The following is an 18,207-nucleotide window of genomic DNA, read 5'->3' as shown; positions in this document are numbered from 1 at the left end:
GAGGGAACGGCTCGGCATGTTGGAGGTTGGCCGTGGTCCACCCCCACCTCGATTTAGGATTACTGATTCGGTCCACCAGCCGAGGTTGAGCGTACGCCCTTAGTTAGCGGTTCAGATAGGCATGCTGTGGCCAAAAGCAATCATGATGATCAAATATAAAGAAGTGCTATAAGTCGCACTGAATTGAGGCGACAATATCTCAAGTCTTCTGTGCCACTGCGATTGGATCCGGGTGTTACTGTTACCAACCAAATCGGAACACGGGCGCCTGCATTAAGCATATTGATTGATTGATTGATCTAATTGATTGGAAACCGCCACCATGGTCACCGCCCCCAGTATCCGGCTGTATGTCGATGTGGTCAGCCCCTTCGCGTACCAGGCCTTTCACATCTTGAGGGTAAGAGGAAGAAGACCCTGGCTTTTTGATATTCAGGCCGATTTGACTGACGAATGATGCTTGCGGTTTGGTAGCATGACCCCATCTTCAAGGGCGTCCAAGTAGAATTCATCCCCATCTTCCTTGGCGGGCTGATGCATGCTGTAAGTGGCACACATTACACATCCACCACGGCGGGTGGGAAGTGTGACGAACGAAGCCGTACCCGCGCTCCTGGGTGACGGTGGTCAAGGAGAAAGAAACTGATGATACCTTGCCTGGTGCGATGTCTACAGTGCGGCAACACAGCGCCTATCCAGATCAAGAGTAAGTACTACTACCAGTACCACCCATCTTGTCACCATCATCACCATACGTCGCAGACCCTTTATACATCCATGCATGCACATGCCACCTCATCCCTTGCATCGCAGGTACAGAGAGAAAAGGACTGACACGCACACCAACCAACCAGACAAGGACAAATGGATCGGCCGCGAGCGCCTCCGCTGGGCCCGCGCCTTCGGCGTGCCCATGGCCGACACCACGCCCGCCAACTTCCCGCCCAACACGCTGCACACGATGCGCGCCGTCTGCGCCCTGTCGCTGCAGGGCCAGGGCCAGGAGAAGCTCGTCCGGGCGCTCGAGGCCCTCTACGCCGCCATGTGGACCGACCACGCCGAGATCGCCAAGCCGGACGTTTTTGGGCCCCTGCTGGTCAAGGTCTTTGGGGAGGAGACGGCGAAGAAGGGTGAGTTTTCTTCTCTCGTTGCTTACCTCCCACTCTGTGTCCCTTGCCCGTTTCTTTTTCCCCCCTTCTGTGTTCGTTTTGGCCTTCATTCTCTTCGTCTTCCTGTCAGTCAGCCACAGACAAACCCGGAAACGGAGTCTTGGTCCTATCACAAGTACTCCTCGAGGGAGGGCCGGTGGCCGACTTTGGCAGAGAGAAGTCAAAGAACCACAAACCTCCAAACCAGTCTGAACAGAATACCTCTGCTTTGCACTCGAAAACCCGAGACAAGACCACATTTTGCTGACTTGCGCACCCGTCGCCCCATTTCCACAGCCCTCGCCGACGCCGCCACCGCAGGTAAGGCAGCCCTCAAGGAGAACACCGACAAGGCCTTCGCGGACGGCGCCTTCGGCCTGCCGTGGATGGTGTGCACCAACAGCCAGGGCCAGACCGAGGGCTTCTGGGGCGTCGACCACATGGGCCAGGTGCTGCAGTTCATGGGGCTCGAGAGGCCGCGCGAGGGGGGCTGGAAGTCGGTTCTTTAGTAGAAGTAGAAGATGAAGGCGGTCATCATGGAAGGGAAGGGCCGGGAATCTACCATATTTCCAGAATAGCTAGGACTTGCACGTAGTTAGTTGTATCGCGTCCATCTACTAGGTTCCACGCAGTGTGGCCTTCAGCCATCGTTTACATGCCAAGAGGTATTTATATGAATGATATCGATTATGCAAGTCAATACCACTGTTGGTTATGTAGAGTACTGACCATAGTACCATAACTGTAGTCATCTTGATCAAGGCGCGACGCCAAGGGACAGAACGGACTCGGGGCAATAAGATCTAGGCAGAATGTTCAAGGCCAGCGGATTGCAAGGGAAGATGCTTCCAGGCAGAATCTCGCCAGCATCTCGTCAGGCAATGTGGCAATCTAAGTGGTAGTAACCAAAATGATGCATAGTAGATACAAGTCACAGGCAAGAGTAGAAGATGAGATGGTTGTTTCAGTTCATATCAATTCTCAATTGTGCAGTGTTGCAGACCTCGTAAGGATACTGCCCTGTTATACAACCCATGAAGAAGGCTCGCATGTCGAGCATCAAATGTGTAAAATCAACGCGAACACAAACGCCATGATTAACCCTTGCCCTGTAAAACCGTTGTCATCAAAACCATTCCATATTGCTCATGAAGTGTTCATCCTCCACTGTTGCAATCCCCAGAAACTCGTAGGAGTCGCGCTTAGTTGCGCTCACCGCGGAGGCGGCGGGCAAGCTGGATGTCCTTCTGCAGTGGTTGTTAGTAATGTGTTCAAGTGAGAAGAGGGTGTGAAATGGTTGAGACATACCGACTGGATGGTGACACGCTTGGCGTGGATGGCGCACAGGTTGGTGTCCTCGAAGAGGGAGACGAGGTAAGACTCGACGGACTCCTGGAGAGCACCAATGGCGGAAGACTGGAAGCGGAGGTCGGACTTGAAGTCCTGGGCAATCTCACGAACCTGGTAGGAGAAGTAAATGTTAGAATGGATGATGCAAAAGGTGGGGTTGGGAAGGCGCGCGTTGATTGCAATCCAGACGCGTCGCGATTGCACTTTGGAGAAAGTGCGCCGCGATGGTGAGGATGCAGTCGCAGTGGCAGGTGATGATGAGGGATGCAAAGACTTACCAGACGCTGGAAGGGGAGCTTGCGGATCAGGAGCTCAGTCGACTTCTGGTAGCGACGAATCTCACGAAGAGCGACGGTACCGGGCTTGTAGCGGTGAGGCTTCTTGACACCACCGGTTGACGGGGCGGACTTGCGAGCGGCCTTGGAAGCCAGCTGCTTACGGGGAGCCTTGCCACCAGTGGACTTACGGGCGGTCTGCTTGGTGCGGGCCATTGTGATGATTGATGGTGTTGTGGTTGATGGAATTGATGGTTAAATCAATGAGGTTGTTGAGAGTGTGAGAGATGGGAGTGTGGATTGGATTGTGGTGTGGATGAGGAAAAGAGTTGGAGGAACGTAAGTGGTGGGGGGTGGTTAAATATCTGAAAAGGCCACAGGCGGAAGTGGCTGATCTGATCTGGGTTGAATGCGGTTGTTTGGCAGTTATGGCGCTAATGCTCAATTGGGAATGTGTGTGGGTGACTGATTTGTTGCCTCCAAGGGAAAAAAAGGATCTGCTGTGCTGTAAGGCAGTTGCGCGCCTAATGGAACTGATTAATTTTCTGGGATCAGACAGGGGTGCGGTTCGTTGTCAAAGATGCACTGCGCGTTAGGTGGGAATTTGGCTATGGAAAAGATGGCCGAATTTCTGATTGGGTGCATCAAGCAGTTCTAGGCCCCACTCGCCTAAACAGTCAGCTCCAGCTTACTTGCCGTCCACTCTTTGGTCACGAATCGGAGTTTAGTGCCATATCGACCGAATTAACGGTATGGCACATTTTCTGAGGCAGGCTGGTCAGATGCAGCCAGTGTCACAAGGCAGCAGCACCTCAGAAGAGAATGCATTCAATCATGTCAATGTAGTACGCAAAATTCTAGTTACAATATTGTATTCATTGCAAGTTTGGGGTTGCTGGAAGCTGCATCCGTTCCTATTGCAGTTCGAGCGTATTGAGGCTCCGAGTGGCGTCATGTGCATCGCCGATATCAAAAGCGTACCGTATACATGTCCGGTGACAGAAATGACGTGGGAAACGACAGCAAGACTCTATCCGGCCGTCGACTTGACAGGTAGTACATCCAATTACTTGCCGGCTGCAAGATTCCGGCGAGCCATGGATCTCCATCTGCCTGAAGTAGCAAGCAGCCTTTGCCGATGCGGCGGGAAGCTTCACTTCGATAGTCACAAACAAGAATCCGGGGATAGACTTACCAACCTACATGTACGTACCTACTGCACGCGGGAAGAGAGGGAGAACATGTGGAGAGCATGGAAATATGTAGTGAAGCAGCGGCACTGCCGTCCCGGAAAGTGATTGGCTGGGCGCGAGCTGGATCAAGGTTGAGCGGGATCTACAGGAAGACAGGAGAACATCGAACATGAGATTCACATGAATACTTCTGGTGGAGAAGTGACTATGGGGAAGGTACAAAGTTGGCCGAGGAGGCTGGGTTGTGGACTGTGAGCCGTGAACGCGTTACGCGTGTGCTGGTGAAAGACGCGAGAGTCTCGGCCTGGGGCGAGGCAAGGCAGTAAGTAGTAGTAGATCAGTCACGAAAAGCACTCAATCAATCTAGCAGAGACCGCGTAGGAATGGGGCGTCGGTCGCGGGCTGGGTATGCGCTAGCCTGTATTGGGCGCGCATTTTGGTGGTGGTGGTAATGGTGGATGGATTCCGATTTCCATTTTGCTTGTTCACCTACAATTCCAGTCTGCTGATGCCGTGCTGTGTTGTCTAATTTTGGTGGATCTCGTCTGCCGGGGGAAATTGCTGAGGTGCATTTTCCAGGTGTCGGTCAGGACCCCACCATCCGAGTGCAGGCCGAAGAATTAAAGTCGGCAGTCTGATTTTTGATTGGCCCCAAAATGGTTCACGGCGTGCCACTGCGGGCGGTACGTACCTGAGGCAGCGCACTACTGCCCACTACAGCAGCAGTTGACGCACTTTTTTAGCGCATCCCCCTTCCACCCCTCCACACATCTGCAGTTCCATTTGTTCCCTTGCAGGGGCTCCAGCTGCTCTGGCTCGTTCGAGAGTTGTCGGGCTCAGGCTGATCTGATTTGGAGCTGCCGCTTGTTCCCGTCCATATTTAAACTTGGCCGTTTCCCCACGCTTCTACATCTCTTCTCCCATATCCCAAACGTCAAGTCCTGCAACCAACGCTTAATTGCACGATACTCCCACACCCAAATCCCAACACAACACCCATTACTTCCTCTCACCCACTCCCACCTTCACAATGACTGGACGTAAGTACCATCTCTCCACCTTCTACCGCATTCGGCGATGGTGATGGCTTCCTGTCATCGACCTCGTTGTCGTGTGTCCACCCCATCTTGGCCATGAGTACTGACGCGTCTCTTCTACAGGCGGCAAGGGCGGCAAGGGTCTCGGAAAGGGCGGTGCCAAGCGCCACCGAAAGATTTTGCGCGACAACATCCAGGGTATCACCAAGCCCGCTATCCGTCGTCTCGCACGTCGTGGTGGTGTCAAGCGTATCTCAGCCAGTAAGTTCCCCTCGATCCACACAACGCGTCTGCGTCTTTCTCCGTGTCTAACGCGTCTTCCCCCACTACAGTGATCTACGAGGAGACCCGTGGTGTTCTGAAGTCCTTCCTGGAGGGTGTCATCCGTGACGCCGTCACCTACACTGAGCACGCCAAGCGCAAGACTGTCACATCTCTGGATGTCGTCTACGCCCTGAAGCGTCAAGGCCGCACCCTGTACGGTTTCGGTGGTTAGAGCAGTGCAAGCGTTGGGTCCACACATACTGTTGGAAGGTGTTCTGGTTTCACGTCTGTTACGAAAGTCATTTCTTGCGATGGCCGCAAATTATTTCTGCACAGTGGCTTGGTCATGACGAATCATGGGATTTGGGTTCTTGATTTTTTAAGGGTGTTCTGCTCACACAAAGTGTACCATAAGGGAATGGGGGTTTCTACTATAAGGATTGTCCGACGAGGCATAATCAATCCGACAGGAACATTTGAGAACAAGTAAACTACAAACCAAACACATCACGTCTTTTTGCCTCTACCTCGTGAACTCTCGTTTGACGCCTCGTATTCTGCGTCCTTTATCTGTAAGCTGCACGTCTGGTAGTCTTGGTCTCGTAGTCACGAAGGCCAACACGCGTTCTGTCGCGTCGTACACTCGTGGTCATGTTTTGTTGTGAAAGTGGTGTGCGGCATATTATGTCCATATCGGAAGCTATATCTGTACGGTAGCCATGCCGGGTGTGGATCACACTCGGTGCCGTAGATAATCAATACACCACATGACAAGAAAAAGCCCGTGTAAAGTTCATGATTCGTTGAGTCACCAAGCAAGCACGTTGGTTTGGTTGTGTTCATGAGTCATAAGTAGATTTTCTCTGATGGCCTCTGGCGATTGGGTGGTGTTGTTGTTGGTATGTCAGGTGGAGTTCTAGTTCTGTTACGAGGCTGCATGTAGCCAAGGCTGTGCCGCAGCCTCGCATCACCATCAGGCTTGTTACTGGAAATAACACCCCAGAGCGTACTGATAGTAGGCCCAATATGAACGATGAGTCAACTGTGTTTCTGTTTTATCTATGTATTAAGCTAGAGAGTTTGAGGTCTTGGTGCTATGTCGTGTGTTGCCTGTTCTAGTGTGACTGTCGTCTTTGGTAATCTGCCACTTACAAATGCGGCAGCCTTCATATGACACAACTATCGCTAGCCATTAAAGTCTCCTCGTCGTGAATTGTATACTTTTCTATCGAATAATATCGAATTTAGGGTTCTGTTGATTGTGTTATGCAATTTGGCGCGTTCGGGGTTGGAAAGCTGCTATTGATGATTGTCATTTTATAATTTGAAGATTAAAACATAAACATTAGTTAAATCATATAATTCAAAAGGTTAGGATATGAAAACTCGTACATGCCAATCCAAATACCTGCCACGAGATTTATCATATTCCTTTTCCACTCCATGTACTGCTACTGCTGTCATGGGTAGCTGAGCGGTCTCATGCCTATTCACGAAATCACCCAAGCAATGCGTCAGTAGGTGTTCGATAGGCATACCTGCTTAATACCATGTCAACATATAACGTGTCTCGTTTCCCTGAAACGCCCTTAGTATGACTAATCCATAATTCGTGAAAGATGCTGCATTGGGTGGGCAACATGTGGAATGTTTGGTTGGTTGGGGTATGTCGGCAAAGAACTTGTCTTTGGTTTACCACCCAGACAGGAGGCACAACATCACATGTTCGGATTATCTTCCCATATGGTGTATCCGCTTTCATGTCACCGATACTGCTATCATCTACCTTGCCGCATCTCATGCCACTTCATGGGAGACTGTACCTGCTGTACCTGCTGCTCACCAGGCAGAGTCGCAGAACCCTGATCTAGTATGCCAGTTGTGTCATCAACAATGGAACTCAAGTGATATTATAGATGTAGTATGATTAGTATAGCCCTACTACCTCTTGCTTAGTAGCAAGCTACATTGATACATTGCTACAGGCTATGCACTCTGACGATTTCTGAGTTCCGCTGCCTTGCTTGATGTGTTGTGGATCTATCAACCATCACAGCAACGATCAACCAAACAACTTTGTAACCACAGCACAACAATGATGTTGAAGTGGACATCTAGACATGGAATACTAGGGACAGTTCCGACGTGTCGCCTGACTCCCATGCGCACGACATCTTGACCATCTACAAGCAGTCGAGGTAAGCCTAGCCTGTGAGTGCTGTGCCGTTCGTCGGGCGGTTGCCTAAGGGCTGAAGCCAGGATCCCACCACCCCAGCCCATCTCACGACTTCAAGCCATCATCACCTTCCCTAGTACTCTGAGTTCCTAGCATTGCTACCCTCTATCAACTCCCAGTTGCGCCGACGGAGCTTTCGTTTCGCCAGGGAGAAGGTCCACCCTCCCCGAGGTCCCGTCTCACACCCTCCGCTACCTGGACGCGCGAGTTAGCTTCGACAGAAACACCCCCAATCCCACGTGGTCCAGGTACGTCACCTCCTACAGAAAATGGCAGCATCAGATCGAAAAGTTCACTTTCCAGGAGGTGGTCCTGACGAATGATCGAATGGTTGATGCCCGAGACATTCTCACCAGACAACGACTCCATCACATGCGTACAATCGACTTGAGTGTCATACTGCCGTCCTACGAGAAAGAATTACTTGACAAAAAACATCTGCGACACTCGATTTCAGCATTCGTATCTGGAGCTTCTCCATGCCCCCGGCTGGCCCATCGGCTTTTTCTCCTCATTTCGAATAACTAGCCAATACTGCCGCAGCCTCGACTGGCGCCTGATCAGTCCTATTGCCTGCTGTCAGATTGCCAGCCAGCTACAGACAGTGACAAGTATCGACTGGTGCCTCCCCGGCATAGAGAAGAGGGACCTAGCTCTTCGGGCGTATCTACGGGACAGCTTGGCCCAGGGGCTCGAGCTCCTCCCCAACTCGCTCGAGACTGTGAAGTTGCAGTACAGGCACCCACCGCCCAACAATCATAACCTCAAGCTCGCCAGGGTCAGTGCTGGTATCAACAAGCTCAGCATGGCACTGCGCGCCCTGTGCCAACGCGTCAGGTTCGCCGACGACGAGGCATCTGTAACCAGCGACTTCTTCTAGCCTTCGACAGCAGGATACCCTAGCAGGAAGGAGTGTCCTGCGGCCGTACCGGAGCGATTACAAGGTCACATACCTGGTGGTAGATCGTCGGCTGAAGATCGAGAGCACGCCTGTCCTGGCCATGAAAGACGCTTTGCGCGACGCCTGGAAAGAAGCAGCGATGACACACGGCATGCCAGACGGAGACATGGAGATGGAGCTAATCGACTCGGTACACCCAGGTTTAGCATGTATGCTGCTACACGGCCCGGCAGCATGACCCAAGCCGCTTGATAAGGTTATAGGTTTACGAATCACGCTGCTGGCTAGCTGTTGAATATGTAAAGGAAGTTTCAATATGTTCATAGTATCTTATGCTCCGGACATCTTCAACAACCTCACGCACCCAATACGAGCCCAGCTAAGAGAAAGGACCAAAAGGAATATGATAGAGTCGATATCGTGTCAACAGGCCCGAGCACCCTTCCTAACGTCTACTGCACTCCCATCAAACCCACTCGGGGATGGAACTATCGTGTGATGCTCCGGAACGCGTACGAATGATATCCTCAGTTCTCCCACCCCAACATCATGCGCAAAGCAGCGCGCACCGCGAACTTGAAGCCGAGTAGCTCGATTTACGAGAGTAGGGTCGAACGGCACGGCACTCACGCTCGTGTACAACTCTAGCCTGTAGCTAGAGTGCTCGCCGTCTGCAGCTGGCTTCATCTACTACTTTGCTTCGCCGCAATGCAGACTGGCAACTCCACTATCCACCTTGCGCCGAGCACAGAAGGATGACATCGGCTCTGGCGCATATCGAGCATGTGAGTCCGGAGGCCTTTCTCGTATCTGATCACGATGGTTGCGCATCTGGCTGGTCGTCAATGCAAACCGGGAGTGGGCGCGCCCGTGTCTCTGTGGCTGAGTTCGATCGCCAAGTGCAAACAACAACGGCAGAGGCCTTGCTCAACAAACCGGGCATCATCGCGAGTCCAGAATCATCCTCTTTCCTCTCCCAACGAAAAAGAAACACACGAAGATCTGCCGGACCCCCTTTTCGGGGATACGATACGACCAGCTGAAAGCCGAGGCGGGCCTGTCAGTTCGGGGCGCGATGCAGGTCGGTCGTCCATGCAGATGCAATGTTACAGTGGCTGTGCTTGGTGCCCGTTCTAGGCGCCATCCGCCATCCGCCATCCGCCGCCCACTGCCGACCCCTCCCCGCAATCGACCAGTCACGACGGGAGGGTTTTTGACTGGAGAACGAACACAGCTGCTGCGCCTCAGCTTGACAGCGTCTAGCCCGGCCACCGGAACCCGCCGAAGGGTTAGGTAACGCATTCTTTCTCTCTCTTTCTTTCTCGGGCAAGACAAGACAGCTCTCCCTCAATACACCCAACCACGGCTAGCCCGCTGCATCGCTGCCACGTGGGTAGCAGAGCGAATGCATGTCGATTCGAACGTGGGTAGCAAGTAGCACAGCTCATCTGGTAAGGCTGTGTAGATAGATTATGCAGTTGTTCGATGCACCAATCTCTATACCACCATCACTTGTTGCAGCCACTTGCCACAAGATGCACATGGATCTGTCCGCATGCGTTATGTATCTGCTGCAGGCCTCGAAGAATATGACCATCAGGTTTGCCATTTGAACTATTAAGCCGCAGTAAAGCGAGTTATTCTTGGTGATAATCTTATATATGCACTTGGTCATTCTACAGTAGTGGTACAATCATCTTTTAACTTTAGCTGAAGTGATTCCGTGGGGGGTTTATAAGAACTGTCCGAATTCGGTGCGAGATCGGGATTCAACTCGATATACTCGTGTAACTCGAATGTGTAAACCCAGGTATACTTGACCAAACAAATCTTGCGGAGGAAGAATCCCATCTCGCAATCCGAAAGTCGGAATGGCGCGAGCCTAAGCGACCGACAGACACGACACGGGCTGACCGACAAAAACGAACGTGGTGCAACGGCTGCTGAATTTAGTAACAATACCGCATCCCCCACCACACCCACCACCCTCACTGGGCTCGCTTAACCGTTAGCGGGTATTTTCGGATTCCAGATCTCCGGGACGATCTAGTTCAGTTCGGCCATCAACCACCAAAGCCTCAGGGAAGAAAAATAACCCATACCTCCAATTGCGATGCATGCTGGCTGCTGCAAAATTCGATGGACGCCTCTCAGCTGATAATTGAAATGTAAGGCGGTATGACTGCACGTTGACTGTATGCATAGGGCGTATCAGAAATCTTGCGAATGAGAGCATAAACCCATTCATTCAGCTGACGCCCTTTGCGTCTTCCGCTAACAAGGCAAAATCAGAAGCAAAAGCGGTTATAGCATTCACGTGGTATAGCTTGTAACTATTTTGATATCACAGATCGACTGCCAGCAACGCGCCACTTGCCTCGAAGCGGTCTGAAGTGGCGGAGGTAGAGAACCTGTCCTGATGCATGAGTAAAGGGGCCAAATGCCGAGTTGTAGCGAACCAGTAATAGTCATAGTCACTTCACGACCAACGCGGTGCTGGGCGCACAACCCCCCAGAGCCCGAACTGGGGTGGACGGTACTGACAAATGGAGGATTCATGACGGGCTCAACTTAAGCCCCGTTCATGATGTGTCTACCGACGTCTTGGCGGCAACGCGTACAGACTACGGCGATGCTCGGTTACTCATGCCGTCATGGATTGCGGCTTATACATCCCTTCGCATCCGTATATCCGGAATATGTGTGTGTGAGCGTGCGTGTGTGCAACTCCCGGACTCTTGATTATGTGGATGTCTGCATATGCGAAAGTCCTCTACATATGCGCCGTGGGAAGAGGCGACCGCAGACTTGTCCACCCAAAAGGGCTGTGCCGGAGTTTGGAGAGAAACGCGATACCGAGAACTGGAACTGCGGGATCTAGAATGTTCGGATAGCGTCCCCACCCGTCGAAACGAAACCGGCGCCGATCTCCTTTGCCCGTCCGATCGGTTCAGGAGGGTAGGCACTAGGAATGGAAAATTGGCAGTTTCGTTTTTGGGCTCACCCTGCAGGTGAGTTACTCAGGCTAGAGTGGCAGCTATGTTTCGGAGCACCCGCCAGCCAGCCGCCGTATTTTCATTCGGTATAGGAATAACATCAACCAGCCCAATGCAACGTGCCAATATGGAAGGAGGAAATAAAACAAATAAAAATGAAATAATGATTCGCGACTAACGCTCACTCAGCTCAGCCCTACGATGCAATGCGGAATAAAACTGTTGGGTAAGAAAGAGCTTACGAGCGAGGCTGCCTGTTTATTTCCGAAGGTGAAGCTGATTACTCATTCGGGCGTCGAGTATCGGATTACGAGAGCTCCGAGGGGCGCTTAGGTATTTTCAGGATGAACCCATGGGAATGCTGACATATGCATTGCTATTACGGATACCGTATGCTGGATCATATCATTTAGATGTAGGATGAACCATCGGAGATGCAGACTCATGACTTATGCAGTCATGGTTGCAATGGCACGAGGGGCGGGCAAACATAGTCCCTCCCGCCGTATGTGAAATCCAACTGCCTGTTCCTGGCCTGACATGCAGGCTCAGCTTAGCTACCCCAGATTGATGATTCACGAGGCAGTGTCAGCAGAGATGCAGATGCCCGTCTCTCGCGGCCAGATCTGGCCTAAGAGCTGTCACTAACCCAGGCAGGCAGGGCTGGACTGGCTGGTGACTGGATCGGAGCGACGGGACCCTGGCGAATCCCAAAGAAATACCCACGATACCTCCATAGCTGCTTAGCTACTCAGATAGCCGCCAGGCCCAGCCCTGTGCTATTGATACGCTAGTGCATGGACATTCAATTCAGGATACCATCGGATACGCATTCCGGAAAGAGAGGATCTTTCGCTTTCGCCTCGGTATAGAGTCATACCAAACCTTGCATTGCGCAATCCACGTATGCCGGGGGTTACTTGCCGGGCAGCTTGACTCTTCACTGCCTGCCTAGCTAGACTATGCCGTGGTTCTACCGGATAGGGCGGAGATATGAGAATCTGGGCGGTGGTCGAGACGTGTGGCGTACTGCGAATCTACGACGTGGCCTGGAGGCCCATCTGTGGCTTGCATTATGTGTCCCCCGGTGGGCCTTGTGGCAGTGCAGCGGGTTTTCAGCAGGACAAGGAGCTTAACAAGTCATCGGTGTACCGGGATGAGGGTATCTTTTCCTGGTAAAAGATCTGGCAACCTTTCGAACGTTAATATCGAACGGGCAATTGATCTACCGGCTGGCGCGGGAAAGACTCGGGAGTTCTTAGCGCATCAGGCTCGTCTGCTTGTTGGGCTCCTGGGCTTTTGAGAGGGTCGGGATCCTCCGGAGCAGCAGGCTTGTCGCTCTCGAGGTCTGAAGGTGTGCCCAATGCCATGTTCCCTCTCTCGGAAGTAAGGGGATAGGATATGCAAGACCATTGAAGAATTTTCTGTCTCTTTTTTTTCTCCTTCGACGGTATTGGACGCACAGCCTCTTCCTCTTCATTGGGCAATTGGTCAGCCGTCTGTCAACAAAGCCATCTATCAGGTTCTGGCTCGTCGGGCCTAAGGCCTAAGACGGCTTGGCATGCCGTATCCCTTTGACTATACCTTCGTATACTTACATAATCCGTCATAAAAAGGAAACCTGAACAAGCTAACTGACGTATTCTCCGATATGCCGAGGTATGGTCGTCCGTGTAGAGACACAGCCGCTCAATGGACTGGTTTCTGGACTGGTCACACGGACAGAACATACAGTATGAGACAGCGCGACAGTGGTCTGGTAAGGATAGATGGGCCATGGACATTCGATGGGGTTTGTGGGATGGATGGATTACACAAGCAATCCAAGCCCTTCTTGTAAGGCCGCCCATGAGCCATCTACCATCAACCATCTGCCATGGGAAACGGTGGGAGACTGGATGGGGAGATGGGCCAATAACGGCATGACGGATTGATTGGGTGATTATGGGCGGGTGGTGGAGAATACCGACCGTCGTACCCATGCCGACAGCACGAGGTAGCTTGTACTCCGACCACACTACGTAGCAGCGTCAGTCAATCTCTGCACTCTGCCAGTTGACTGTCGCGCGCGGCCGCCAGCGCCGAGCCACCACCCCTGCAAGCTACGTCACGCAGCAGGCTACATACCTAGGTAGGGTCCGAACATTATGAAGAAATGTCTGGTGTGTGTGAGTGTAACATTTCATCAGTCAACCAGTTCGAATCTGCGCGGGAGGGCTCAATCCCATCACGGTTGAATGCACTGCATGAATGCACTGCATGACTGCCTGCTTGATGAAGCAAATAGATAAAAGAAAGTGTAGTATAAATAATGCATCATCTTGGGCGCTTCAGGCAGCATTTCCACATCCAGCAAGCAGGAAGCATCGCTGACTACAACTCGGGTGCCTAGCCCTCGAACTACTCATCCGGAACAAACGCCGCCTGCTAGAGTACCACTATTACTACTACGTCGACGCTTTTGCGGCATAACCCCGACGAGACTCAGCTAAGCAGAGAGAGAGAGAGAGAGAGAGAGAGAGGTGAGAGGCCCGACAAAGGGAAAGAGTCATCAAGGACGGCTTGGGTGAACACATGACCTCAGGACCCTCAAAGAATCTACGTACCTGGGCTGCGTAGAGGATACAAGTACCCACTCGACCTTGCACTACCCAGATCGACTTTTTATCTCGAGGGCCCTTTTCTTTTTTCCCACCAGGACAAGGGGGCTCCCTGTCATTCTCCAATCTTGGCTCGACCACTACGCAGGGTACGAAGGTACTTGCTGCTAAGCTCCCTCTACCCAGGCAGGACCCTTTTTATAAAAGAATCGCCACGCCACTTACACCACTTACACAGCTCCTACTATTACGACTACTCATAACCATTACCCCCACACATCATCCTCATCTTGATCTTGAAGCAAACTACCTATCTATACCCTTTGGTCTACAAGAGTACTTGAACCTTCCTACCCATCCCTCCCTCCGGACCATCCAGATCTAAGATTTACAATATATTCGACACCCTTCCGTCCACAATGATGCTTGCTCATCAACATTATACACCTTCGAGAACAAACCACTTACACAACCACCACAACAACCAGCCGTCTTTTGCCTTCGACGACTCGACACATTACACAAACACCTTCCCGACGACAACTTCCACCGCACCTTTTGTCGGAGGCCTGCCTGCCCAGAGCAACTACAGCATCAACAAGCTGAACAAGGAGTCGATCGAGTCCGCCACCCACAACACCAACAGCCTGAACCAGGTACCAGATCTAATGCCTTCCGATCCATCGTGGTTACTCCAGGGCCAGCAGCAGACCCCTCGTGCTGCCCACCGTCTAGGACACCAGCGGGAATCGTCTCTGTCGTCCTTGGGGTCCAATGGTCCAGCGTCGCCCTTCAACGCCAACATCTCTAACCCCCAGATCGCCGTTGCGGATTCGACCAACGATGCCTTCCACGACCTCACAGCCGGTGGCGACGGCAACTACTCTTACCAGATGGGCAAGCCCATGACCCTCAACGACTCCTTTTACACAGCACTTCAGCAGTCCTTTGGCAACGCCCCCCACGACACAACATTAATTGCCGATGGTCTGCCGAACCTGTCAGGATCGCAACCGCAGCAAACGAATCACCGACTTCTCCCGGCTCCCGACTTCTCCCCGATTGGATCGAGTACGAAATCGAATGCCAGGTCGGTGGCGAGCTCGGGTTCGACGGCGGGCGGTGACTCACCAGCCACGCCATCGTTCCACGAGCCTGAGGACCCAAGCACCCAGCGGAGGCGAAAGAATGGTGAGACCTCCTCGGAACTCCCGATCCCCCTTCAGTATTTCCTTGACGAACTTGACCTCAACCTCCACTCACCTTTCCTCGGAAATGAAGACAACATCTGCTTACATGATCTCTCGGACAATATAGCCTACGCCAACAACCCTAACATGCCCAAGCTCGACCGGACCATGACAGATATCTACAGCGACGAACTCTACAGTCCGAGCTTCACGATCACGTCTGCATCTCCCGCAACCCAGAGCCAGCTGGCCATGTCGCCTACCAATGACCTGTTTGCGCAGAGACTTCAGGCTGCCAACAGCCAGCATTTGAGCGCAACCCAATCCCCTACCTCGTCATCTTCGCACTCACCCTTCCGACATGGCTCGCCTCTTGCGCCTGTCCTCAACGATTTCGGCCAAGTACAGCAGCAGCCGCAGCAGCAAACCCAGAAACAGCAGCAGCAACAGCAGCAAAAGCAACAACAACACCAAGCGCAGCAAGTTCGAATCAGCTCGGCGCAGCAGGTGCGCGAGAAGGTGAAGCAAGAGCAAGACGCGAAAGCCTTGCAACAACATCTTGCGCGCAATGCCTTGAGCCAACAGCAGGGCACGCCCAGCACCATTTCGCCCAAGGACGCCATGCTCGAGTTCAACGAGAGCGATGACTCGAACTTTCCGCTGTTCCCTCCCCAGGAGACAAACAACTTCCACATGGACCATCTGACCAAGCCTGCGCCACAGCAGCAGAGTCATGCCTTCACCACAGCCTCCGAGACGCCTCTGCAAAGCGCCTTCAACTTCAGCATGCCTACTAGCATCCAGGTGCCCCAGCAGTACCCATTCATCTCTCGCCCGAGCCAGCAGCAGGCTACGCCGTCTGTCTCCACTTTCTCGAGGATGAGCTCCGCCGACAGCAATGGATCTGACATGACCAACATGTCTACGCCGCAAAGACCGGTTAAGACTACGGCTGACGGAGGCACCTACACCTGTACTTACCACGGGTGCACACTCCGATTCGAGACGCCCGCGCTGCTGCAGAAGCACAAGCGGGAGGGTCACCGACAGGCGAATGCACTGCACACGGCGCGAGCTGTCTCGGCGACCGTGTCGTCGCCAGGCGTCCCCGATACCCTTCTGGGTAGCCAGGCCGGCCCACACCGTTGCGATCGGATCAACCCGAGCACTGGAAAGCCATGCAGCACGGTGTTTTCACGCCCTTACGATCTTACGAGACACGAGGATACGATTCACAATGCACGCAAGCAAAAGGTGCGCTGCAACCTCTGCACGGAGGAAAAGACGTTCAGCCGCGCCGACGCACTCACCAGGCACTACCGGGTGTGCCATCCGGATGTCGAATTCCCAGGAAAGCACCGCCGCCGCGGAGGATCGGCCCTGTGAAGTGGTTCTAGATTGGCATAGCTACTATCCGCTGCTTCTGGAGCGTTCCAGCCCATGGGCGATTGGCAGTGCCAGATCCTGGGAAAGCCGGTGGAGCTGCGGAGCTTGTACTCTTTTTTCTGGAGAAGTACAAAAGACCCTGATTTTCTGGCTCAACGTCAATATGCAGGGACTTGCTGCAGGGCGTGAGGCAGGCTAGCCGTTTGCGGCAGGGATCGGCGGGAAGCTCGGGCTTTCATCACCACTGGAACCTTGGGGGAAGCTTGGATTCCCACTATTGGAAGGGGGGACGACTGGCACGATTGGCCATGACGTCAACCCCCCCTCCCGCCGCCTGAATCGAGCAGCGAGACAGCATCACCACCTACATCATAGGCGGCTGCATTGCTTCATGGCCGTCTCATGGACCCGTGCCCGTTTCCATTTCGGGACCACTTCCCATGCTCCCCGACGCTGGCCCAACGCAGCATGATGTGCTACCAGCGTCATGGAAGCTCTTATCATCCGACCCCCCCTACCGTTTTTGTTGGGGACTTCGGCGCACCACCGCCAGCGACCGCACCGCGCACCGTTTTGACAATGGGCGCCGTATATTACCACCACCACTATCTGGTTTTGGCTTGGCTTTTTTGCTTTTCCCGCTACGTATCTCATCTGGATATGATGCAGACTGTTTTATCAAATTTAAGCGGGCGTTAATCTGGGGAAGACCTATGTCATTTCTATCGGCATTGAACCTTCGAATATAGACATGGGTACCAAGAACGGGCTTAACGACAGCGTATGCGGAATTTTGATTTCGGATTTCAAAAAACTTGTACTCCTAATGATGTTATTGTTTTTCTCCTGTATATTTTACCATGTACCATGATGTATACTCTCTATACTATATTACGACGGGACACTTCGGGGAGCCATGTATGATATGGGCCGACAGCTGGCGGTACAGCAAGATTAGAAGAGAGAAAAAAATGGCGTGGAATAATGAATTATGACCTGATCAACAACACCAGAAGCTTCAATGAACTGTCATGATGGGATGTTTAGTTTTCAGCTGGATCAGTGAGACAGCAGCGGGACCTGTGCGACGAGGGGAGCGCCGGCCGAGCTTGGGCGCGCGGCATAATGCTGCAAAGTAGTAAGTAGCTTGGGATAAATTGACGAGTGAAACAGCTCATATCGTACTATGTGCGAGCCATCCACTGACATCACCTGCATCACTGATTTTTTCTCTCTTCCTTGTGTGTGCACAATTGCCAGATGGTCAGCAACATTACAGATTGCTGCGTGTGTTTCCGTATTAAATGCAAACCCGCAATTGATGGATTGCTGTCCACAATGTACCGGCTACTTGTGCCAGCCCTGAATGCTAATATGGGCGATGGCCAGGAATCGACTACGACCTGCCCATCTGCCCGCCTATATTTGGCGGAGCTTCTATCCCCGAAAAAAAAGTGAGTGACATGGGTTCCTTTTTTCCCCCTTCCCCCTTCTGCTCCCCCCTGCCCCCCTCGTCCCCCTTCCTGCTTCGTCAATCCGACCAATGCCCCAAACCTGTCGAGTGACGAGCCATGTTGTGTGTAAAAAAGCTTTGGTAATCCACTACTAAACATGACTATTATGCATGTCAT

The 18,207-nt window shown here is 52.6% G+C and overlaps 5 protein-coding genes across 5 annotated transcripts; 3 read left to right on the top strand and 2 right to left on the bottom strand.

Annotated features, from left to right (window-relative positions):
• Positions 1–322: 322 nt before the first annotated feature.
• On the top strand, positions 323–1,657 carry PG985_008192 (2-hydroxychromene-2-carboxylate isomerase; the record flags this gene model as incomplete). Its single annotated transcript, XM_066827960.1, has 5 exons — positions 323–400; positions 475–543; positions 676–706; positions 855–1,130; positions 1,446–1,657. 5 exons carry the CDS (start codon positions 323–325, stop codon positions 1,655–1,657), a joined length of 666 nt encoding a protein of 221 aa, XP_066682872.1.
• Positions 1,658–2,350: 693 nt separating this feature from the next.
• Positions 2,351–2,989, bottom strand: PG985_008191 (histone-fold-containing protein; the record flags this gene model as incomplete). The annotated part of the gene is made up of 3 exons (XM_066827959.1): positions 2,351–2,395; positions 2,457–2,609; positions 2,777–2,989. The coding sequence occupies 3 exons, from the start codon at positions 2,987–2,989 to the stop codon at positions 2,351–2,353; spliced, it is 411 nt and encodes a 136-aa protein (XP_066682871.1).
• A 2,007-nt stretch (positions 2,990–4,996) lies between these two features.
• PG985_008190 (Histone H4) lies at positions 4,997–5,504 on the top strand (the record flags this gene model as incomplete). Its single annotated transcript, XM_066827958.1, has 3 exons — positions 4,997–5,006; positions 5,127–5,264; positions 5,336–5,504. 3 exons carry the CDS (start codon positions 4,997–4,999, stop codon positions 5,497–5,499), a joined length of 312 nt encoding a protein of 103 aa, XP_066682870.1. The 3' UTR covers positions 5,500–5,504.
• Positions 5,505–8,170: 2,666 nt separating this feature from the next.
• On the bottom strand, positions 8,171–8,572 carry PG985_008189 (uncharacterized protein; the record flags this gene model as incomplete). Its single annotated transcript, XM_066827957.1, has 2 exons — positions 8,171–8,402; positions 8,457–8,572. 2 exons carry the CDS (start codon positions 8,570–8,572, stop codon positions 8,171–8,173), a joined length of 348 nt encoding a protein of 115 aa, XP_066682869.1.
• A 5,847-nt stretch (positions 8,573–14,419) lies between these two features.
• On the top strand, positions 14,420–16,576 carry PG985_008188 (uncharacterized protein; the record flags this gene model as incomplete). Its single annotated transcript, XM_066827956.1, has 1 exon — positions 14,420–16,576. One exon carries the CDS (start codon positions 14,420–14,422, stop codon positions 16,574–16,576), a length of 2,157 nt encoding a protein of 718 aa, XP_066682868.1.
• Positions 16,577–18,207: the final 1,631 nt, after the last annotated feature.

The sequence above is a fragment of the Apiospora marii genome, assembly GCF_038362585.1.
Source record: "Apiospora marii strain CBS 49790 chromosome Unknown utg000005l_segment0_segment0, whole genome shotgun sequence".
NCBI lineage: Eukaryota > Fungi > Ascomycota > Sordariomycetes > Amphisphaeriales > Apiosporaceae > Apiospora > Apiospora marii.
This window is presented reverse-complemented; position numbering and strand designations above follow the sequence as displayed.